At 41.7% G+C, this 23,953-nt stretch overlaps 1 protein-coding gene across 1 annotated transcript in view; it reads left to right on the top strand.

The window, feature by feature from the left end:
* Positions 1-22,937, top strand: part of CNST (consortin, connexin sorting protein) — a 49,834-nt gene extending 26,897 nt beyond the window's left edge. The window contains exons 3-11 of the mRNA XM_004691038.2: positions 2,937-3,139; positions 6,447-6,477; positions 8,017-8,103; positions 8,544-8,658; positions 10,238-10,259; positions 10,452-10,548; positions 12,490-13,367; positions 17,920-18,055; positions 19,135-22,937. Of these exons, the coding sequence (XP_004691095.1) occupies positions 2,937-3,139; positions 6,447-6,477; positions 8,017-8,103; positions 8,544-8,658; positions 10,238-10,259; positions 10,452-10,548; positions 12,490-13,367; positions 17,920-18,055; positions 19,135-19,340 (1,775 nt within the window). The 3' untranslated portion in view covers positions 19,341-22,937. The remainder of the gene's footprint in view (positions 1-2,936; positions 3,140-6,446; positions 6,478-8,016; positions 8,104-8,543; positions 8,659-10,237; positions 10,260-10,451; positions 10,549-12,489; positions 13,368-17,919; positions 18,056-19,134) is intronic.
* The last annotated feature ends 1,016 nt before the right edge of the window (positions 22,938-23,953 follow it).

The following is a 23,953-nucleotide window of genomic DNA, read 5'->3' as shown; positions in this document are numbered from 1 at the left end:
TTTCAATGTCAATGTGGGGTATAAAAACCATCACTGGATTTTTTTTTTTAAAGATTTATTTATTTGTGCATACAGAACTGGGGTACAGGCCAGAGGCTCAGGGGCAGCGAGAGGCTTCACCAGAGACAGAGTGGGGGACAGAACAGGCAGATCGATGAAGTACACTGCTGAGGGGAGCAGCGGGTGGATGAGGAGAGGTCTGCCGTGCCATGTGGTCACCTCCGGGGCAGGCGGGAATCGAACTCATGTGGAGGTGGCTTTAGCTTCTCAGTGCTGTGCTTTAACCCGCTGCGCCACCAGGGAGGGCCCCATCACTGGACTTTAAGTGGCATCTTGAAAATTAATACTTCAGTACAGTTTGAAGGGGCAGAGCTATATACCTCTTTTTCCAGAGTGCTGACAAATTAATCTTAGTAGTTCTATATTTTTATTTTTGTCTAATGTTTCTGTAGAGGGATGGGAGTCTGGAGCAGTGCACTCCAGCATTTTGCTTTTCTCTCTCAAAGCCCTTTGAGTTTCCCATAGCAAGAAGTAAGCCTAGAGTCAAGGACTTACACTGAAGAATTCTACTATTTCAGCATTCATAACGTTAGTCACAATAGCCTAAAGGCCTTATAATTATTGGATAAGTCATGGCACATTTTTGCACAGAACAAAAATACATCATGGCTTTTTCTGGCAACCCAATACATAGAAACATTCAGCCTTGAAAAGGAATAATAGTCTGATACATACTAGAGCATGGATGAACCGTGAAGATTAGGACTTCAGGGCTGACCTGGCTGTATTTCTTATGTACTGAAATCACTATGGAGTTTTGACATTTTAAGTTTATCAGATATAGGAAGGCTCTGGGATCTCATTTAACCAATCCCTTCATTTTAAAGATGAGGAACTAGCACAGAGGAGAAAGTGTCTAGTCCACTTGAAAAAAATTAGAACTGAAGCCTGCTGTTCCAATACACTTTTTGTATAAATGTCTCAATTAAGGGCACGTTGTAGTTAAGTCATCGTTGAAGTCATCATTTTAAGTATTAATAGATAATCCCTTTGTGGTAGGGATCTTGTTGGGTTTCCGTCTAAACATAGCTACTACTGGAAGGATCCATCTGAGCCTCGTTCCTAACTTCCACCTCCTCCTTTCACTTGGTGATCAAAGTACTAAATTCTCTCTGATGGCCAATCTTAGCCTAGTAGTGCTCTTAGAATCCTTAGACTTCTCCAGGCCTTTAGGAATTCTGTTGGTTATGTTTTATGATTAATGATATTCTTTCCATGGAGACTTCTTTGTTCAGCACATAATTTCATTTGCCAGTGCCTTGTTTGTTTATAAATGATACACATCTGTAATATTAATCATTAACATAACTTAAAGAGAAAATGGACCGAGCAGGAACCAGAACCATCGTGAACCCCCACTGTCCAAATTACTGAGGTAATCACAGTTGCATATTTCTGCTCCTTTTATGGAAGACCCGTTTGGCCTTTACAAAGAGTAGTCATAAATCCTGTCCTTTTTCCTTACCTTTGAGACGCCTGTCCCCTCTGGTATTATTTTTCAAGGGTTACTGAAAATGCTTTTTTTTTTTTTTTTCAAAGAAGCATACTGTTAAGTTTGATAAGTCTGTGGGAAGAATTTTATCAGGAGGAGTAAATAATTAGGAAACAGCCCGGCCTGAGGATAAATGTCTCAGCAAATGGCTCCATACCAGGGGAAGGAAACGTGGTTCTCTCAGCTTCTTTGCAGTTCTCTGTGGGAAGTTTCTGTTCCCACATGGGCACCAGCACTGAAAGGTTAGAAGAATAGAAAGCAGAAGAATCACCCATGTTTGCAAAGGTGTCTCTGCAGAATGGGAGGCATGTAAATTACTGTTCTGCCAGAGTTTGGATCTAATAGAGTAGAGACCAAACCATACACCAATTACTATATCACAACCCAGAGTAACAGAGGGCGTATACAGGGTGCAGAGGAGGTAAGTGTACGGCAGACCCACAGGTACAGAATAATACATAGATTTTGTTAGAGTTGAGCATTAGCGATCATTAATGGAAGGCAAATATTCCACCTGTTAGAAGCTGTAATTGCTTGGGAAGTCATAGAGTTGACCTCAATAATAAAGAAAGAATTGACTGGTCTGTTCGGATTGACTAATGGGTTCATTTATTAGAAGGTAATAAATGGCTCAGGCCTGTGGAGAGTATGCTCAGCCATGGCACACACACATCAAGCTACTGAGAAAGACCCTTTCTGCAGCAGACTAGCTGAAGACAGGTACCTGCTGGTGCTTCTGCTCACGTTGAACATGAAAATTAGGACCGATACTGAGATTTCCGTGAAGACTGAAGTTACAGTATATAATAAATTTTATTTAATTTAGTACATTTTAATTCGGCACAAGAATTTGGTTCGGAAGCTGTGGCATAAGTATTCATTCTTCAGTGATTTTTTAAAGGTCTGTATTACTTCTTTTTAGTGGAGAAGAATGTTTCTAGGGTCCTTTGCTCTGGCGTCTGAATTCCTGCTGCTGCCCTGGGATTTCCTTGAAGTTCTAAAGTTATCAGACCAGAGGTTAAAGGGGGAGACTCCACTTTTTTCCTGTTTACTTCTGTGTTATTATTTTGGACTTCAAACCATAGACAATCCATTTTTCCATTGAAAGAATCAAGTACTTAGTCAGGTTCTAACCGAAGAGATCTTTCGATCTTTTCTTATTCACACTGAATTATAACTCTGTAAAGTGTGGTTTATGTGTGTATTAATAAAAGCCATCAAATGTCAGCACATTCTAAATGAGGTCAATAGCTGATACCCAGGCTTTTCTTAATGTTATTGATTTCACTTGAAGATTTTATGATTAATGGACATAATTGTTTTTAGATGTTTCACCACGATGGAACTTTTATCCTAACACTGGCATCTTATTCCCTTCCTAAAGGGCTTTCTTCAGGAGATCCCACGCCTTTCATGCAAGAAAATATATTAAGTGCAGCCTCACACGTGGTTAGCGAAGAGTCTGCTGAAATAAATGCAAACGATCAGCCAGAAGCCCGGAAACAAGTTCTGCAATCTCTGTTCTCGCTCACACGAGGTGAAGTGAAGCAGTTGGATTCAAGAACACTTCCCCTTTGCCTTCATCAGGTACAGTGTTAACCCCTCGCTCTCGGTCTCACTGAACATCTGCTTCCCTTGTTCCTAATAATTTCAGACGCGGGTCACTGTAATCGATGTGCACACACCCGTCATGGGTGAGGGAGAAACTGTCTGGGCCCGTGACTGCTGGGATTGGACAGATCACTGACTAGTGGCCACGCACTGGGCTCGGGTAGTCAATCTCTGGTTCAACTAATGGCTAATTTAGGTAGTGAAAAAGCTCTGAACAGCTAGCTAATGTAGTGAGCACCAACGAGATCCCTGAAACTTATCTGTGCCTATCCCTAAGAGAATCACTATGCAATAGGAGACATCATTATATAGGTAATTAATTGGGGAATTTTTAATAAGTGTGGAAATGCACATGTCAGAGTTTCAGCAGACACACAAAAATGCATGCTTAACTGTGTTCTGTAGGCGAGGGAGGGACAAAGAACACGGCGACTTTTGGGTGACTTTTTTGTTTTTAATAATATACTAGTTTGTTTTTACATCCGTTTGTGCTTTTTTCCATCTCAGTTGTCATCCCCATGGGCTTCCCATCACCAAATCACCTGTGCGCCCTCTCCATAGTCTTGGGCAACCTTTTGCAGGATGTGTAGACACTGATTGGATGAGCAGAATGAGCTGATGCAAGAAATGAGATCCGCCCATGCAAAGGCACGCCCATGTTGTTGGAGATTAAAATAGAAACAGGAATTGAGATTGGCTAGCTGGTGACGGTGCAGCCTTGTAAGGACTGGGAGTCTTTAACTACGGGAGGGCCAGAATCTAATTTGAATTTTAGATTAAGAACTTTTGTGATGATAAATTGGAAGATGGAGAAGTGAGAAACTAAGAAACCTTTAGGATAGTGATGAGGCAGCAGTTTCACACAAGAGCTAATTTAGAAAAAAAATGAATAGATTGATGTGTTGTCTTTCATTTTCCCTTAAAATGGAAATGTCATATGGGGGTAGAGAAGGTTTCACTCTTTATTTCATTTACTTCTGTTTCATTTTAGCTTTTGCTAAATGAACAGTGAGTACTTTTGAATTTTAAAAAAGTAAAAATAAAAGAAGTCTTCAAGAGCGGGGGAAAACAATTTTTTTTTTTAAGTATAATAGTCTGTCCCAGGGAAAGAAAATGTATATTCTTACAAACTAATTTTACCTTTTCTGTGAATTTAAAGAATGCTTTGGAGAAATGTATACTGATTTTTTTTTTACCTCTGAGGTAACTAACTTACTAATATAGTTGAGAATCATCAATGCCAAGACAGCTTTCTAATCTTTTAGAGTTCCCTACATTTGTATGGTTGAGTCAGTTTGCAAAGGGCATTCATACTTCTTGTTATCTCACCCTACAAGCAACCTAGAGAGATAAGTATTATCATTTTTTGGTTTTATTATCATTATGTGGTGAATCTGAGATTCCTTCACAAAGCATTCAACCCATTTTTTTCTATAACACCTGGGAAGAAACTTGAATACAGGCTATGTATTAAATGATGCATTGTAACTAGTGCTGCCGAGAACACAGGAGTGTATGAATTAGTTTTGTTGTGTTCTTCTCCCAGGAGTGAAATGGCCGGGTCATATGGTAGACCTAGCTTTAATATTTTGAGAAAACTTCACACTGTTTCTACAAGACTGCAGTAATCTGCTTTCTACCAGAGTTCCTTTTTCTCCAGCACTTGTTGTCTGTTCTCTGCGTGATAGGGGCTCTGTTGTACCTCATTGTGGTTTTTGACTTGCATTTCCTAGCTAGTAAGTGGTGCTGGAGCATCTTCCATATGCTTATGGACTGTACGTGGGTCGTCTCTGGCGAAGTGTCTGCTTCTGCCCATAGAGTTGATTGCCCCTAAAATTCACCCCACGCCATGGAACCTACTGACTTAAGTGCTTAGGTGGGTTGACTTTTATATTTATTTGTTTCTCCAGAAGAAAGCAAAGTACTGCCTCTGATGCCATCTTTGACCAAATTCCAAAATCACATTTCTGGACAGATCAGTGATAATAATCTTGATTAGGCCTGAAGATTATTTAATTTATTCATATCAAGTGAAATTCCACTCCTGTCCCTAAGGAACTTAACATGTGCAGAGTCTTGTATGTGATAGTTCTTACCAGTCTCAATCATCTGTTCAATTCTGGCAAAGTTGCTTAAAGTACAGTGGAAATTTAAAAGGATAGACTTGGACTCTACCATTTAAACTACAGCTTTTTCTTCCTTAAAGTTGTCTAAGGCCAGTTGAGATAATGTGTATAAAAGAAGAGTGCTTCGTATACAGTAAAAAAAATCAAAGAGGGCCCTCCCTGGTGATGCAGCGGGTTAATGCACAGCACTAAGAAGTTAAAGTCACTTCAGCATGAGTTCCAGCCCCGACCAGGGAGTGACCCACCGGGTGCAGCAGACCTCTCCTATCTCGCCCGCTGCTCCCCTCAGCAGTATACTTCATCCATCTGCCTGTTCTGCTCCCCACTCTGTCTCTGGTGAATCCTCTCACCCCCCGCCAGTTCTGTATGTATAAATAAATAAATCTTTTTAAAAAATCAAATAATATTATGAACATACCCCCTGAGATTGTTTATTAGAGATGAAGACTGGGTCAACAAGGAGATTCTGTAACTTACCGCACGTTAAAATATCAGGGCAGTAGCAGTTGTTTGGAGACAAAGATCCCAAAGCCATTACAGTCAAAGACTTACTTAATTTTAAGGGTCTTAGTATGAATCTAGGTGACTAGCCTTGATGGGAAGACCTCGAGCCCCATCAAGGCCCTCTATATCACCTCTATATCACACAGCCCATTGTAAACAGGCTAAATGTCAACTCCGTGCTGAAGGCCACTGCTCTGGCCTTTTCTGAAATATCAAAGCAATTCAAAAGTTGCTGTCCCATGAGGTAGTTTGTGAAAGAGAAATAAATTGAATGGGGTTTTAAAGTATCATGTGATGGACTATATTTCAACCTTTTCATTTACAATGATACATTCGCTCACGTTTGCATTCTTTGGAATTCTTACTTCTAAAGTCCAGTGAATCAATCAAGAGTACTTTGACTAAAAATAGAAAAGGAAGACTGAGGTTGCAGAAAAATCAAAGGATTTTAGTCTGCATATGCTCTGCTTGAAATGATGGTTTGAGACTATGCCCACAGTCAGATTTTTTCTGAATTGGTAAATGGAATTAAATGAGGTTCTTCTTAGTTTAATGTCAAAGATTTTCAAAGTTTCAAGGTCTTGATTTCTTCTAAATGTATCTCTTGGTCCAAATGTTAACTTAATTTCCTGTTTTTTTTTGTTTTCTAACAGATAGCAGAGTCCTACTTCCAGGAGGAGGACTGTATCCTTTTCTGAGTTTCCCAAGGAATTCACAGAACTCTTAGAGAACTGCCCACTTAAACAAAATCAAGTTGAACTTTACATAGTGTATCAATCTACTCAAATCCAGGGGATTTTCTTTCTTTTGAATTAAACAGATAATAATTATAGGCCCTGCCAAGTATATCACACATAGTAACTGTTGCAGCTGTCTTTTTAGAGCTGTATATCTACAAAGGAAGAAAATTAAATTCTTTACCAGTAGTAAGCAGGATGAAAAGCAAGTGAAATCGCGAATCAACCATTGTCTAGGAAAGAGTCTTCCTTCACTTTCTCCGTTTCCCTTTCTTTAAGTTTTCCTTTTTGAGGCATGGCCCGGTAGATGCTCTCCAGAAAGTATTACAGGCCTCTGTTCTTCTCATCTGCACAGTTTCCTTTTGCTCCAGACCTTGTTGACTTTCACCTCACCTCTCAGCAGTGTGAGAGACCAACAGTTCTGATCCTAAACCCTAACAGCTTCAAACAGTGTTGTTTACTCTTCGGTCTGTCCAGCCCCTGTTCTGGCAGCAGTGAGGCTAGCCCTCTCTTTCTAAACAAATAATGAGTCTGATGTAAAGCAGAACAGACCCGCACCACCCTCCTGAGGTCTGTTAGAATGCAGATTAACAGACCGTACATCAGAGTTTCTGGGGACCGGACCCAGAAACCTGTATTTTAATAAGTTTTTCAGACACTTTTATGTTCAGCAAAGTTTGAGAAGCATTAGTGAATTTTAAGTCACAGAGGGAGGTAAATGGAACTGTCCCCATTTCTTCCTGGCCTGTTTTAAGACTTGAAGTAAGAAAGAACTCTCCTGCTGAGTGATGATCGCAAGGACAGAAGGTTCAACAGTGAATTTTTCTCCTCCTTTCTGGGTCAACATTTAGAACACTGCCCAAAGGAAGGTGGACAGCTGGGCAGTTTGTCGTGACTCCATGCAGTGCTAAATGCTGGATGTGTGATGTACATGAGAAGGAAGACGTCTCTGAGAAAATCGCCATAAAAAGGACATTGCATGATTGTGAAATCTCTGTGACAGTTTCATTACATTGTCACAAAAGACACATAGGATGTTTTGCTCTGTCCTTGTTCAGTTATGCAAATATTTGGACTTGTGGTAGAAATAAGTACAGGATCAAGGGATTTGAAATGCAAAACAAAACAAAATGCCTGAGAAAACACTTGGATTCCCTGACCCAGGTAGTTCCTATTTCCAAGTACATTACATTTTACTGACTGCTAGAAATACATTAGTGCGCAGACATTCCCGCATTACAACCTGCTTTTAGTTCCTCTTGTTTGCTTATAAAATCAGGTCAAAGTAGCCACTGCATAATATGTTGCATTAAAATGCATCTGCTTCAAAACCAGGAGACATTACTTAACATATTGCAAATCACTTAGAGTGCTCTTATGTTTTGGTGGTGAGCGTCAGATTTCTCGACTTATACAGGACAGTCTTCAAATATGGTACTAAGAGAAAAGAGGCTGGATTTCTGTTTTCCTTAAATTTTTTATTCAGACGAGAAAGCAATGAAATTCATTCAGCTTGAGCGGTTGTATCACGAGCAATTACTTGCAAATCTGTCTGCCATTCAAGAACAGTGGGGTAAGTACAGACCAGCAGAATGTGAAATTATCAGGAATCTATACACATTGCTATCTAGAAAATTAAAATACTGGACCTCATTTTCTAAGTCAGGGAATGGATATTTCTATGTGAAGTTAATTGTTGCAAAGAAAACAGCATTTTCATCATAACCTACGTCATTATGAGAAAATACTTCTCTTTGTATTTTGCTCTTTATATCAATGTCAAGAAGAGAACACTTGGGACTATTTGCATTTTTTCTGACTCTTTTGTATCCCTTACTGGCTAATTTAGTCTCTGGAGAGTATTTCCTTACACTGAAAAATAATCACTCAGCAATTTCTAACTCCATGGGATAATTTTGCACATGGATTTTTATCAATGAAACCAGTTGACTGTTTTTTCCTGTTAAATATCTTTTGTAGTAGCCGGTGACTAACAAGTGTTGTTTAATTTAGAAACGAAATGGAAAACTGTACAGCCACATACAGTTACATCTCTAAGGAATTCAGAAAAAGGATTCAATGGTGAAGATTTTGAGCAGCTTACTAAATTTTGCACAACACACCAAGAGTAAGTGTATCAGTATTTGGGTAGAATAGGCTGGAATGGATTATGAAGGATCGCTGTGGCGTGGGATATTTAAATCGTACAGTCTATTTTGCCAGTGTTTTCAACTGGAAAAATGAAAATGGATATAAAACAGTATTTCAAGGGATTCCAAAATATCACTTAATTGTTTAGCATGTTACATAGGTTAAATTGCAACTTAATAGAGTTTTTAAATTATGAAATCTTTTAAAATAAAGATTGTTTTCTTCAAAGTATTCAGTATAGATACCTTCCCAGTCTTTCCCATACAACTAATAACTTTTTAATATGTTAAATGCTTTATTTAAAAACATCATTTACTGACTATAACACGAGCCTGGCATTTTTATGCTTTAAATTTAATGATGCCTCCAAATTATTACTCGTCATTGTTTTTAATACTGAAATACATTTTGTCGTACATACAGTACGACATGTTTAATGAATTTTTGCACATGAAAGTGCACACGTACATGCAAACCCATGCAAGTAGCTCTCACTGGCCGAGACACAGAATAATGCAACCCCTCAGGAAATTCTCTCATGCAGTGCTAAGTCAGAACCAGCCAAAGGTCACTACTGTATGAATGCTCTGCCTGTTCTATAATTTCCCGTGAATGTAATCGTAAAGAATGTAGCTACCTTATTTTGCCCATCATTATGTCTTTACTTGATGGTGGAAATCTGATGCTTTACTTTTGTGTGGGTTCACTGTGTAGTGATTTATTTATCCACTCTTTTGTGAATAGATATTAGGATTGTTTCCATTGTTTTTAGTATATGGTTAAATGAACATTTGTTTGCACCTACTTTTTTGTGGATATACGCATTCTATTGATATTGTCTTCCATAATCTCTAAAACATAATATTTCATAATTATATTTTTTGGCTTTGTTTTCATGCATAATGTCAATAAAATTATCTCCCACCACAAATTTTAGACTTTAATGATATAAATTGATATTTTATTTATTTTTTAAATATTTACTTACTTGCATACAGAACTGGGGTACAGGCCAGAGGTGCAGGGGCGGTGAGAGACAGAGTGGGGAGCAGAACAGGTGGATTGACAAAGTCCACTGCTGAGGGGAGCAGCGGGCCGGTCACGAGAGGTCTGCCGCGCCCTGTGGGTCAGCTCCCAGGCTGGGGATCCAGCTTGTGCTGAAGCACCTGTGGCTAGCTTAGTAGTGCTGTGCTTTAACCCGTTGCACCACCAGGGAGGGCCAGCGAAATAAACTAATATTTTAAAATGTATGTGTGGTCCCCTTAAAAAAACACTATTAGCAAGAGGTTAGCTTTTTTTCCCCTTGGTTTGTATCTCAGCATTTGTAGCTTCCTTGGAAGTTTTCAGCAGTAATTGGCTATTTAAGGAGATTAACACATGATATGTTGCACTTTGAACTGTGTGAACAAGTGATGATGTTTCAGCCCTGGAAAAGTTCTGTGCTAATATTAAAATCCAGAGGAGCTGCAGTTGTTTACAGCCATTTCTATGGCATTTGTTTGGAATCATATTGCTGTTTTAGCTTTTAACTCTTTTCTTTTTCTTTTTTTATACAGTCCTCTTTTATCCAAATACAAGGTAAGCTACTGTTGCTCTGAAAATATTCATAGGAAAAATATTCGTGTCATATGTCTGTTGTGTGGACTATTTTAGAAAATAAAACCCCTTTCTCGAGTTACTTTCAGCTTTCTAATTTAATGCTTTCTAATTTAACGGTTTGTCCCTGACAACGCCCCTATTTTTTGTTTGTTTGTTTGTTTAACTTATTAGATAGCAGCTGTAGAAAAGTCCCTGGGAAGAAAATGCTTAATGCAATTAGAAATAACTGAAGATCCAAAGGAAAATGGAGCTACAGCCAAAGAGCCAGGTAAGTGTTAAATTTCAGATATATATACACACATATGTGCGTGTGTATCTGTGTGTGCATGTGTGTAGAAAGCACATGTCTATGTGTGTGTAGCCTAGAAAAAGCAAAGCAAGATTTTATTTACATTGTGTAATACTGTTTAAAACTACAAATAATAGACATTATAAATCTGAATTCCTATAAAAGTAACATTATTTCTGTGTTTCAGTGGGTGGTCAGATGTACCCAACAGTTCCTTTAAACCATTAAGCTCCAAATCGCCTTTAAATCCTGAAGTCAAGACCCAGCAGTGCCCCTCCGTGTCTTTGGCATCATCTCTCCAAACCGCCCCTATTCCAGGTGTCAGGATGCTAGTGCACTGCAGTGGTAAATCCAGTTCACCAAATAGTCATGTAGGAACCCCAGTCTCCTGAGAGTGCGCTACCGTATGGGGACATCCCCCCTAACAGTTGGGTACTCTCCAGTCTCAGCTTGGAGATGGGGGTGAGCCCAAGTGACTCACTTCTGTCTCTTTTTTTTTTTTTTTAAGATTTATTTATTTATTTGTGCATACAGAACTGGGGTACAGGCCAGAGGCTCAGGGGCGGTGAGAGGCTTCACCAGAGACAGAGTGAGGAGCAGAACAGGCAGATCGACGAAGTCCACTGCTGAGGGGAGCAGCGGGCGGGTCAGGAGAGGTCTGCCGCGCCCTGTGGTCACCTCCGGGGCAGGCGGGGATCGAACTCATGCGGAAGTGGCTTTAGCTTCTCAGGCTGGGCTTTAACCCGCTGTGCCACCAGGGAGGGCCTGTCTCTTTTTTTGACAAGAGAATTCCGTGTTCTCCCAAAAGTGATCTCTTCTTTCCTCTCCCGCTCCCAGTCTGAGACTTGAGTTAAGGTGTGAGGGGCGGTGGTATAACTTGACTTGCCTGCTGTCTCTCAGCAGTCCGGAGCTGTGGTGTCCGTCTCCATCACTGATTCTCGGGGAGCGGACAGCGGCACTAAGTACAGCCTTTTCTTTGGGCTAGGGCGTGCCTCCACTGTGAGTGGATGCTTGTTATTGTCAAAGTACCAATAAAGGAAAAACCAAGTAGGATATGCTTATCACCGTAGTTCGTGTTTGAGTCTAACCTTGGGCATATGTATGTATAAACTAAACACTAAGTGACTTTACAAAACTTCTGCGAAGTTCGGTATGCTAAATGAACCAGTAAACTGATGGACTCTTCAGGAAGCTCTATGTTATGTACTAACCTATGCAGCCAATGGATACATGAAAGTTCTTACCCGTCTAGTGTTAAAGAAAAACATTTTTAAACATTTTTAAGTCATTTCACTTAAATAATTGAAAATACGTCAAAATTTAAACCAGTTTCTACCTGTTGCCAAAACTCATGCTTTTTAATCTCTTCCTTCTCTGCTTCCCTTTATGGAGTGGCAGTTTTCAAACTAATTAACAGTGTTATTACTAAAGATGTGATGCTTAAATAAATATTGACTGAACAGACTTATTCCTTAGCCTAGTCTTCGCAAATCAGAAGCAATATGGTTTTCCTTTTTAAATTCAATATATGTATCACTTAGGTTCATGAGATTGAAATGCTTAAAATGCCATGGCTAAGATAAGTGGAAACTGGCTTTTCCTGACTTTAAAGTGCTCTTTTAAATATTAAAATGTCCATAAAGTTCAGAAGAGTATCTTTTAAACCTTTGAATAATGACTTTTCAATGATAATGTAAACTCTCCGTAGTCTTCACGTATTTTTTAATAATTTGTTAATTTTTATCGGTGAGGGATTATTTACTGAATATTTAGGGGATTTCCTCTGTAAAGACATCACGCAACAGGTAAAATTTCCATATGAGAGGTTTGGAGCATTGTGCTACACCATTCATACTTTCTGTTACCTCCAAGATAGAGTGTTGTTTAAGCCTTCCAAAGCTTGCTTTTCTCCCTCTTCAGAGAGCGCAGCTTGTCTTGGCATCGACTCAAGTGGAGAAAATCAGTGTCAAGAAGAGACCCGGGAGAGAGGGCCCTGCTGTCATCAGGCCCTGCAGGCCGGTCTCCAGGCCCTTGCGGTAACTTCAAAGAAGGACCACACGGAGGAGCTCTGCAGCCCCGAAGCCCCGCCTGAGGGCCCCGCCCAGCCCTCAGAGCAGGCGGCCTGCAGCAGGCCCAGGTCACACTCTGCTGAGGATGCTGGTGAGGATGACAGCCACTTGCTGCTGCCTCAGGCAGAAACCTGCCAAAATGTGGCCAGAATCGAAGGCATCGCTGAAGAGCCTGAGGTGTCACTTTCCAGCAAGTCAGTGGTAGAGCCTGACCCACCGCCCGTGCTGGTTTCCGACAGTAAATGTGTACAGCCTCACAGACAGGAGTTCCAGCTGCCACGCCCAGCTGCTTCTCGGGCACTGCTCCCAGACCAACTGGAGAACAGGGCTCTCAACAAGCTGCAGCCATCTGATCTCACGGGGAGTGATGGGAAGTCGCCGCCGCCGGGGTGGGCTGACCCAGAGCACTGTGAGGCTGAGCTTTGTGACAATGGAGAAGTGTCTGGCTTAAGTGCGGCCCTTCGGGAGGCCTGTATGGCCCCTGAAGAAACGAGAGACAAGGATGACCCAATCAATAAAGAAACAGAAGACTATTTGAACAGCCTTTTAGAAGGATGCTTAAAGGGTGCTGAGGACTGCCTCTCAAGTGAAGAAAACCAAGACGAAGACTCTGATCTCCAAGATCTTTCTCCTGAAGAAGCGTCGTATAGTCTGCAGGAGAATCTCCCTGCTGATGATCCTAGCTGTCTTTCTCTCGATGATCTTGCAAAAAGGATAGAGATTGCAGAGGTAAATTTGAAATTTAATCTAAGTACAATGAATTTTTAAAAGGATATATGTACTGTATGTTACCTTTTGTATGTGTGAACTTCTAGTCTTAGAGATGAGCAGAAATTTTAGTATAAACTGAAACATTCCGTTTTATTCCCATAGGGAATAAAATACCTCAGAAACATGATGTTATAGTGAAGTTACATTGTATGCCCCGATACAGTAAGCATCATGACACCATTTTTTATATTCCTTTGACTTTTATTTGGAAGTGCCAGGAATTATGATCAAGATAAAATTAGTCACGCTCTTGTAAGGAAATCTCCTTTTCCTTCTATACACTGGAAGGAACATCTATTCATTATTTCCTCTTATTAATATATTGTAACTCTTTCAAAATCATAGAACCTAGGAGACATTTTAAAATAAACCTAGGAATTACTTCATAGATTTTTCAAGCCATTAAGTGTGCTGTGAGTCTTCCCTTTCATACGTTATGAATTTATAAACCTGAGGCTTAAACAAACTTAAGACTCACCGCTTAACTAAATCAAATATTATAAATCAATCAGAATTTAAAGCCATCGTTGAATAAAAATGAAGCTAATCAAAACAAAAATAAATTTTAAAAGGAGGGCAACACGATGCCCTACTCCTGTGTTTGATGACAGAATGTTTTCAAATTTAGGGCAAGAAAATAGAGATAAAAGCACCCCAAAGCTGCCCGAGGTTAGGCAGGCTGCTGTAGGAAAGAGAAAAGTCTGACAGCTTCACTTCAACTCTGACTCCACCAGTCACTCATCTGATGGAGTCCTATTTTCCGAAGTCTTTGAAATTTAGGGTGCTGGCTGCCATGTTTTTCGTTCCATGAGCTCTGACTTTTCTTAATTTCCTCCTGACAAAATCGAATAGAAAAATAAAAACCTCGTTTCCTCATTTGGCCATTTTTGTGTGAGTGCCTCTTCTTTGTGAGTGCAGTGGCCTTACAAATTCAGATAAAGACACTCAGGTATGAGCCTCAGTTTAACCGTTGCCCGAATCCAAGAACGACATGTTTGCTAACTTTGAGTATGCAAATTTCTGTGAAATGATGGCATTGTATTGCAGTACCTGATATTTTAATATCAGCAGCCAGACTCCCTTCACACAGGGCCCTGGGACGGTCATAAATCATTGACGTGCTTTGGTTCTGGAACCTGGAAAGGTGGATTGTCTCCTGTTCCAGCATCAAGAAGGGAGGAATTTGCCGCCTACCTCCACAGCCTTACTATGTTCCGGTCCATACTGCCACGAACAGTCTGCTCAGATTAGGATAGACTGTGAAAATTTTGGGACATGCGGGACTTGTTTTGTTTTCTAAATAAGTGAAAGTCAAATCAACTATTGGGTAAGTTGTATGAAAATCTGTGTCTTAACCTTGAAAATAATCATGTTGCTAATTCAGAGATGCCCTTGTGATTAAACTGTAGCAACAGGATATGTCACGTGAAGATGAACCACTCGTTTCTCTTCATTACCTACATAGGGTAGATTCTAAGACCTCTGCCCAGAACCTTTGCCGCAGGGAGGGACCACACCCCCTTCTCTTCGGAGAAGGCTTCCCTGGCTTGCGTCTCCTGCGCCTAACGCTGGCCCTGCATGCCTTGTTCTCCATCTGCAGAGGGCAGGCCCAGAGGACACTTAGAAACACAGAAACCTGGAGAAGATGATGAGCAAGGCAGAAAGAGCAGCGCACACACTTTCACTTCAGCCACTGGGCAGGCCCTGCCGCAAGAGGGCTTGGGTGGAAGAGAAAAGGGAAAACAGAGAGGTGATTAGATTTCAGCCAGGAACTGCGGGTGGGTGGAGAGTGTCAAGATGAAATGTTGGCTCATCCCACGTAACTGTGATTTCTTGTTACTTTACTTCTGCCCTCTCTTAAAAAGTGGCCAGAGTTCACTGCCTCCCATGGGAGACGAGGCGGGAAAAGGCATGTGCCCCTTCTCTGCAACCTTCAGAGCCAACCCCCAGGTTACGCCAAGCAGGAGCAAAGGTCAGATAGCTGCTGAGCGGGGCCTGGCTGCTGGTCTCAGACGTATTTCTGTCCTCCGGATGACTGCAGTTCCTCCCAGCCTGTCAACGTCCCTTTATCTGTATTTGCAGTGGCTGTTTAGTGTAATCTGGCTATGCTCCTTGAATCTATGTTTTGCAGTTCATATCACCAAGATACGCAGTTAGCCGTAAGGCCATTCTGGAACTCATCGTCAGAACCATTGTGTGTTTCATGTCTAATACATTTTTCTTGTGGTGACACCGTTCTGTAACACTACAGAGGTTTTCGATGTGTAGCAAATCAGACAACGTCCTTATGCACTGCCTCATCATCAGCCCCAAAATGCAGTTTCCATCTGTCAGCATAGAGTTGACCCCTTTATCCATTTCACCCGCTCCCCAACCTCCTTCCTCTCTGGAAACCACCAGCCTGTTCTCAGGATCTGAGAATTTTGGTTTTTGTTGTTTGTTCGTTTGCTTTTGCTCTTTACCTTTGAAATGCGTGAAATCACACTGTACCTGTCTTTCTCTGACTTTGCGCTTCTGTCCATCCCGTAGCCGCAATGGCAGTATTTCACCTTTTTTTTTTTTTGTAACTGACTAGTCAGGAGTTATTCTTAATAAGACTTTTTTTTTTAATAAGGAATTAAAGCAACTTGAAAATGACTATATTCATTTTCATTCTTTGTCAGTAAATGTATGACTTTCTGGAGAAAGTGAAGAAGTCTGTGAAAAACCCTGGTTTGGTGACAGTTACTAAAAAATAAAAAAATCAGTAACATATCCTAAGTAGTAATGTACTCACTAAAATGGATTTCCACTTTCCGCCTATTGCGCTTTAGAAACTAAGTAGGATTTCTTTCCCTCTCAGTTTCAGTAAGGTGCCTGTGAAGTCATTTTTCTTTATTATGAAGAAGCTCTTTAACGTTGCTTTCTAAAGAAAGATTTAAAAGGTTACTCCTTTGCATATTTGCACTGACATTTTAATGTCACTAAAGTACTTTTCTCAGAAGGATATCATCTAAAATACATATTTCCTATAAAAAGAACAAATTGCTATCATTGATTTTTTTTTTTTTTTTTTGAGATAATGGCTTCTATAGATCCGTGTTCAGGGAAGCCCAGTAGAAAACTGTACTGAATTATTTGGCCCTAAAAGCCTTGAGTTATAAAAAGAGTTATAATAGAATCTGTAATATTTATGGATGGCACTTTGTCAGAAATGGCTGGCTGGAACTGGAAACCATACTAAGTATTTTATGCCATCGATCAGGTCAAGACATTGTGCCTGGCCCGGGTACACAGTGCCTGCCTATGCCATCAGCTGCTCCTTGGAGCCAGCAGGTCGCTCACAAGTTAACTTCAGTGGGGACCTTGGCAGCCTCCTGCTTCCCAGTCTGACTGTACCAACTGGTCCTCTTTCTCTCTACACCTCAGGGTCTCACAACAACTAAATGGCAAGGTTCTTTATTTTTTGTCTGAATTCCTAAAGGAGGGACGGGGTAAGTCAGGAGAGTGTCACAGCATGGAAAGAGCTAAAGAAAAAGCGCCGAAGAGATGAGACAGCAAGCTTTCCAGGAAGAGCCAAAACAGCAAACACTTCAGACTACCTAGGTCGCCGCAGCTACTCAGTTCTGCCAGAGCTGCCCCTGCGCAGACATACCCGACGTGTGCGGGTTAAGGTTCTTGGCAGTGCTCCAAGTAAATGTTATGTGTTATTTTTAAACGTTAAAATCTGTAGGGCACCATGCCTTTGTTACACCAGCCATCCTTTGCCGACTTCTGCAAACTGACTCTGAGAGACATTCTGGAAGAGGTAAAATACCCTCAGCTATTTTGAACAGTAGATCATTATTTAGTAAGTTCGTAACTTCTCAGGAACCGGGTATGCAGGGGCAATACCCATCTTTATTTTAAAGTTGGTATCAACTCTGTCTCGTTTCATATGTTCATTTCTTTATGGCTACTGAGGACTGGTGCTCTAAACACTCTCGGCCTGTCATGGGGTGGGAAGGAGCCACCCAAAGGCAAGATCTCCTTTCTGTTTGCATGTGGAGTATAACTATTCCCTGTGTTCCCAGTGGCTTTTATATTGGGGAAAAATAAACAGCAATGTCTATTCAACATCCAAAGAATTGCTGAATGAATAAAAATGACAGAATATTAGCCTCTGCTGCACATCAAAACCCAGCACTAATGATCAAGCAGAGGGGGACTGAGAGTGATCGTGTTCCAGATGACCTCATGAGAAGGCAGAGCTACACAGCCAGGCAGCTAGAGGTCTCATTTCCAGCACACAGGCTCTCTGCTTCCCCGTAGAGCCCTGCAGGCCACCGAGAGCTTGGGAAACAGAATTTTAGACTCGTGTCTCTGCCAGTCACCTGCACAGAAGTGAGTTCCAGGCTGTTGAATTTTGATGGTTGTCTTTTTCTGCAGGAACTGGCTAACCCTGTAGGAGAAACTTACACTGAATTAACCTTCTTACTCATGTAAAGTACAAGTCCAGCAGAACATAACAAATGGTTCTTATCCCTGACAGGTTGTTCCTGCCGAAGGGCTGGTCTCTATCTTGAAGAAGAGGAATGCCACTGTAGGGGATTCTTCTGCCCAGATGCAACAGAAATCATCCAAGCGAAGAGTGAGGTTCCAAGAAATCGACGATACCTTGGATCAAGGTAAACTACCCAGCACGGGGTCCGAGGCAGAGAGGCTGTGTGGTGTGTGCTGGAAGGATGAAGTGATCTATGATGGGCTGTCTGTGGCAGGGTTTGTGAAAGAATGGGTGGACTCGGTTGCCTCATCTGTCGAGTACTCAAAGAAGCGAATTATCATCAGCTCTGAAATTATGTCTAAGCACTTGGTTTGCTCAAATAAATGGTGAAGTTGCAAAATTCAGCCCTTGGCCTCCTTACCCACCAGCGCCCTCAGTGTTCAGCGCTCATTTTTTCCTCGTTTCGAGTTTCTTTCCTTTCCCTTCAGTGAGATGCTTGTCCTCAGCAGCATCTCAGTGGCACTTAGTACTCCTCTTTATTAGTGTAGGAAATACTTACGAGTTGTAGTATTCCCTCAGGTGATTCCTTTCTTAGTTCTACAGGGAAACAAGTGTTTCTTAAGAGCAGCCATTTGACATGGTTACTGTTGTTTCACTTTCTCCCTCCTGAACCTGTACTTCAGGTGGTTACCAGGTTTTGTTCTGTTTTGTTCTTTTTTAAAAGATCTGTTTATTTACGCATACAAGAGCTGGGCATAAGCCAGAGGGTGAGAGGGTTCTGTCACCTGAGGGGTGTAGTTGCAGGGGCGAGAGGCTTCACCAGAGACAGAGCGGGGAGTGGAACCGGCAGATCGACAGAAATACACTGCTGAGGGGCGCGGCGAGCGGGTCAGGAGAGGTCTGCGGCGCCCTGTGGGTCACCTCCTGGGCGGGGGATCAAACTCGTGCTGCAGCGGCTTGGGAGACTTCACAGTGCTGCGCTTTAACCCGCTGCGCCACCAGGGAGGGCCCCCTCCACAGTTTTTAGCGGATGTGACTGTGTCATTTTATTGACGCGCTGGTGTCCGCCTCAGCGCTTGCAGGCCCCTCTCTGTGGTAACTCACGCGTGGGTCCTCACTGGTCCTTAGGAGCACCTGTTCCCGCAGCCATCCTGCTCCTTAGACTTGTATGGGAAACGCGTGTTGATCCTCACGAGCGCGAAGACGACCGTTGCTAAGATTTCCTTTTTGTGTCACTTTCGCCCTCCTGTCTCACGCTTGCAGATGAAGTTGGCGGTGGCTCCTGCGTCTTACTGCTCCTGCTGTGCGTGGCAACCGTCCTCCTGAGTGTGGGAGGAACTGCACTGTACTGCGCTGTTGGTGATGTGCAGTCGCCCGTCTGCACGGACTTTGCAGAGAACACGGCCTTCTACTACACTCAGCTCCTGCAGGGCCTGGCGGAGCTCAAACACTGGGTCTACCTCTCCTAGCTGCGTCCCGCGGCGGCATGGGCTTGCTGCAGTGAGACTCAAAGAGTGGGGCTTTCTAGACTTTTATTTCAGGAGGTCTGGGACACCCTCCCCACCCTGAGAAACCACGGGTCCCACCAGTAGCATCTTTAAATGGCCACCCGAAGGACGCTTGAGGTCATTCGCACACGGAGGCCTGTGTCCATGAGCGCTGCGGAAGGAAGGAGGGAATGGCCTCTGGAGCGCGTGTCTGTCCCACCTCCTCACCGCTTCCTCGTGGGGTGAGCTGCCCTGAGCAAAACCACACAGGGCGGTGCTGGAGCCGCACCATTTGGCCCCCTTGCCAAGCTAACGGTAAAGGCCAGTTCGGTTTACACTTATTCTCCCAAAGACACTGCTTCCCGCCGTCATGCAATAAGCTGGTGTGTCATCAAAAGGCGTTACCGTAAGATTCAGTGTCTTTTTTTTTTTTTTTTAGTGAACCCTGGGAGCTGTGCAACTTAGGCTTTGTGCATTATTTCCAGATTCTGTTGTCCATTCGTGAAACGGTTGCGTATGGGCGAACGTTGTGCTCCAGACGGTCACATACCCCACCCAGCATACTGAAGAGTCTCTTTATTCTTTTAATTGACAAAGAATGTGCAGGCACAAACCTTTGAAGATGACTTAACTGTAGAACAGATAGATGAATTACGTAAATCATGGCCCTAGCATGAGGAATTCTTAACAGATCTGTAACAGTTCACTTGATTCGCCAGAAATTAATCACAGACCTAGAGGTGACATTCAAGAGCCCCCTCAAAGTCTCAGGCAGGCAGGTTCATCATGGAGTCGCTGCTTCCTGAAATATGCCGAATGCTGGGCTCAGTTCAGCCAGTACCCAGAGCACCTGTGCTATTCTGATGTCCAAAAACCAGAATACAAAGATAAGTAAGGTTTCTGCTCTAGATGTTTTCATTCTGGTCTTTTGTAAAATAAATTAGTACTTTGGGAAATAACAGTTAAGTCACCACATGTCTAATTCAGTGTTAACAGATCATGCATTCAGGTGGTTGAATGTCCATTCGTATCATGGGCTCGATTTAGACCTATTAAGGGTCATTCAGCGAAAATTCAATCATATTTTAAATAGGCAAAGTCTGAGTTTTCTTGAGTTCATCGGTTAGATGGCATTTCGTTTTCTGAGATACAGTGGTCTCACATTTTAGGAAGCCTTGGTCTGGCTTTTTATATCATAAACAACATTTAAAAATTAAACCAAACACATGAATTATAGTTTTTTAGCAAGTGATCAGATCATGTTTCTCTGCCATGGTCATTAGAAATGAAAAGGGAACTTTCACTTTCTAGTTGTTACTGGCTGGTACAGTACCTCCCTTTATGTTTCTGCTTATTTATTTAGATTATATAAATGTGAAAGGGCTTTTTCTATAAGTTGAAAGTGTGTTTTTGAGCATGCATTTGGTTACCCCAATGTAGATATTTGATTACTCTGTACTTACAACTTTGATTTTCTATCATTTCAGTTCAGTGTGTTTTTAGGCTTGTTTATTTTTAAATTGATGTTTTATTTTCACTTATAATACTGTTTGACGTGTCCCTACCATGTCACGATAGACCGATATTTTCAAGGATGATAGATGGAAGATATTTATTTAGAAGCATACAAGATACTGAAATTTAGATTCCTTATACTTAAGGCTGATTTTATTAGAAGATTATTTTAATGTTCTATTATAAATTTTAAGAATTTGTATTCAAATTGTATGTAAAATATGTAAGATGTCATGGTACTCTCGATCTGATGTGGTTCTATAAAACACATTCACAAACCGACTGTGAGGTGTACCCCCATCCTAGATGAACCTCTCTGCCTTGCCCTCGTGACCTGTAGTTACAGAAAGCTGATGGTGATGTCTGCTGGCTCTGGTTCGAGATAAGTTAGAACTTCCCTCCTGCTCACCGCTTTTAGGCTCTGTCGAGGTCCTGAGCACTCTATCATGTCACATTCTCCTGTAGGTCAGTAGGTCATCACTTCTGACACCAGTTTCTGGCAACCTTCACACCGAGACGAAAGGTTGAGAGAATACTCTGAGTTCTGGAAAGCCCCACGTGTCCTCACCGCCTCCCAGGGGGCAGGGTGCCCCCAGAAACACACCAGTGTAAAACCGGCATGAAACCTCAACTAGGAAAAGTAGGGCAACTTTTGAAATGTTAAAATAGTTAATGCATGACTTGGAGTCATTACTTCTGGTGATGAAAGAACTGTTAGCTCATACAGAGAAAATTCATTCCGTTTTACTATCATGTCGTTTTTTCATCATTTGAAAGTACTGACAACTCTTTGTAACTCATCTTCCTTAAGAACTGTATTGGAGGGCCACAGATCAAGCTTGCGATTTAAAATCTACACCAAAAAAGTGTCTGAGACAGCTTATTTGTACTCACTGGGACTGCAAAAAAAAACTGCTTTAGAGTGAAAGCAAAATAATTTTAGAAGTTGGCCTGGCCCCACAATGGCTGCTGATTTTGAGAAGTCTGACAGGTCTCCGTGAAGGACCATTGCTTCTAGAACACTCCCCCTCCCACCCCCAGTCAGTCTGACACAGTAGCTGCAGTTGCTCCAAAAATCCATTCCTCTAGGTTAAAACTCAGAATCCTCTGGGAAGTTTACTTGACAGAATGGTGCGTTGTTTGCTCATTACTGAGTGGACATGAAGTTTGAAGGTGGGCTTATTTTGAAAGGACAGTGTGACTCGGGCCTTGTTAGAGTGGCAGGAGTGGAGAGGGGTAAGAACGGTGGTGAGAAAGGTAGAGCACAAGGAAATACTTCAGTCACTTGTGTTGCTGAAGCTGCTTTTGGCCGTTGCTCCCAGTACAGAGAGAAGCTGCATTATTGTGTCTGTCCACAGGTGTCGCCTACCACTTCTTCTTTTCTCTGGGCTCACTGCTTCTCTTTGCTGTGGATATTGTGTCTTCACGTGTATCTGATGTTCAGATGAGTTTCTCACACCCTCACGTCCAGGTCTTGTAACTCCCGAGTGCTCCCACTTACCTTTCTGTGATGTCACCACCCCATCCTCAGAAGGAATAAGAGTGATTCTGGAGTTTGTGTCATCTTTGGTTTAACATCCTGAGAGAAATGGCTATTGATCCTCACGAACTGACGAGCCCCATGAAAGTTACTCTGAGTTGACATTTTCCATAAGGAAACCTAACACCGTTTAAGTCTCCTTGGGTTTCGGCAACTGAAAGGAAAAGTGTGGTAACGTAGGGGGATCTCTTCTCTCTGGTCACGCTACACTCCACACTCAGTGTTTTGTCTGTCGCCCTAAGGTCAGCGCAGAACCAAGAGCCGCAGTGTTCATCGCTGCCTGTCCCAACAAAAATCCCAATGTCATTGGTACATCTTGCACTGAGCTAAGTGCTGTGACTCCAGAAACAAGGAATGGGACCAGTTTCCCGAAGATCACATCTGGCGGGTTAAGTGTGTAGGGGAAGGGGAATGAGAAGCAAGAAAACAGAGGTCATGCTACGTGTGGGGTGGAAACATGAGCTCATTTTTACCTAGCAGGTGTCATGCACTCTTTGAAATAAAGATAAATCTATTCCTAGCAACTTAATAGTCTTTATTTTCTTGCCTCCAAATTTCTAGCCACTATCCTCACGCCTCGTTAGCACTGTAGCATCACTGGTGGGCTGTTCTGAAGCAGCTCAACAGTCGTAAGTAACAGCTTCTTCAAAATGGGCAGTCTGAACAGCACAGTAGAAAACAGTAGAAACAGTAGAAAACCTCAAACTCCAGATTCTTCACCACGAAATTCCAACCATCATGTGAGAAATACAAGACATCCCACAAAGAGAGGGAATAATAGTTAACTAATTCTTTCTAGGTGATGAATATTACTCTGATACCAAAACCTGACAAAGCTAATTAAGTTCTGAATTTTGAAACAAAGATCTGTAACAAATACTGGTAGCTAACCCTAAGAATATATAAAAAGAATCCTGCATCATGACAAAGTGGGACTTACCCAGGAATACAATGTTGGTTTAACAGAAAGTCACACAATGTAATTCACTATTTCAATAAAAACCATATGCCCATATTGATTTGGTGATGGGAAACCCAAGGAGATTGCAACTGAAATGGAAAAATGCACAAAAATATGTAAAAAATAAATTATTATAAAATTTTTTTAAAAACCATGTGCCCATATCAATAAATGCATAAAATTGATACACTGTTCATGAGAAAAAAACCCTCATCAAACTAAAACTAGAAATGCACTTTATCAACTTGATCTAGGATGTTTCTGATAAATCCACAGCTGAATATCAAGTCCTTAATAAAAATCAAATACTTTCTTCCTAGTGGTGTGAGCAAGGCAAAATTGTCCACTGACTAATTCTATTCAATATTCTATTTCCCTGTGCAGCAGTAAGAGAAAGCATAAGAAATGTTTAGATACTTCACTTGTACAAAACTCAACCACTACTTATTGTGGTGTTGACAAGGTTGCCTGTTCAAAATGTCTTGCTTTGAGTCCTAATTCTGTTCACAGAACTAGGTCCCTCTAGTTCCTTCTGAAATGTGCTGGTGAAACCATGCCTTGTTTCCTACCCAAGGTTGC

This window comes from Condylura cristata, unplaced genomic scaffold (assembly GCF_000260355.1).
Source record: "Condylura cristata isolate star-nosed mole 26May11 unplaced genomic scaffold, ConCri1.0 scaffold00029, whole genome shotgun sequence".
Lineage (NCBI taxonomy): Eukaryota > Metazoa > Chordata > Mammalia > Eulipotyphla > Talpidae > Condylura > Condylura cristata.
Note: the sequence above shows the minus strand (reverse complement) of the source record. Positions and strands in the feature narration are given on the sequence as shown.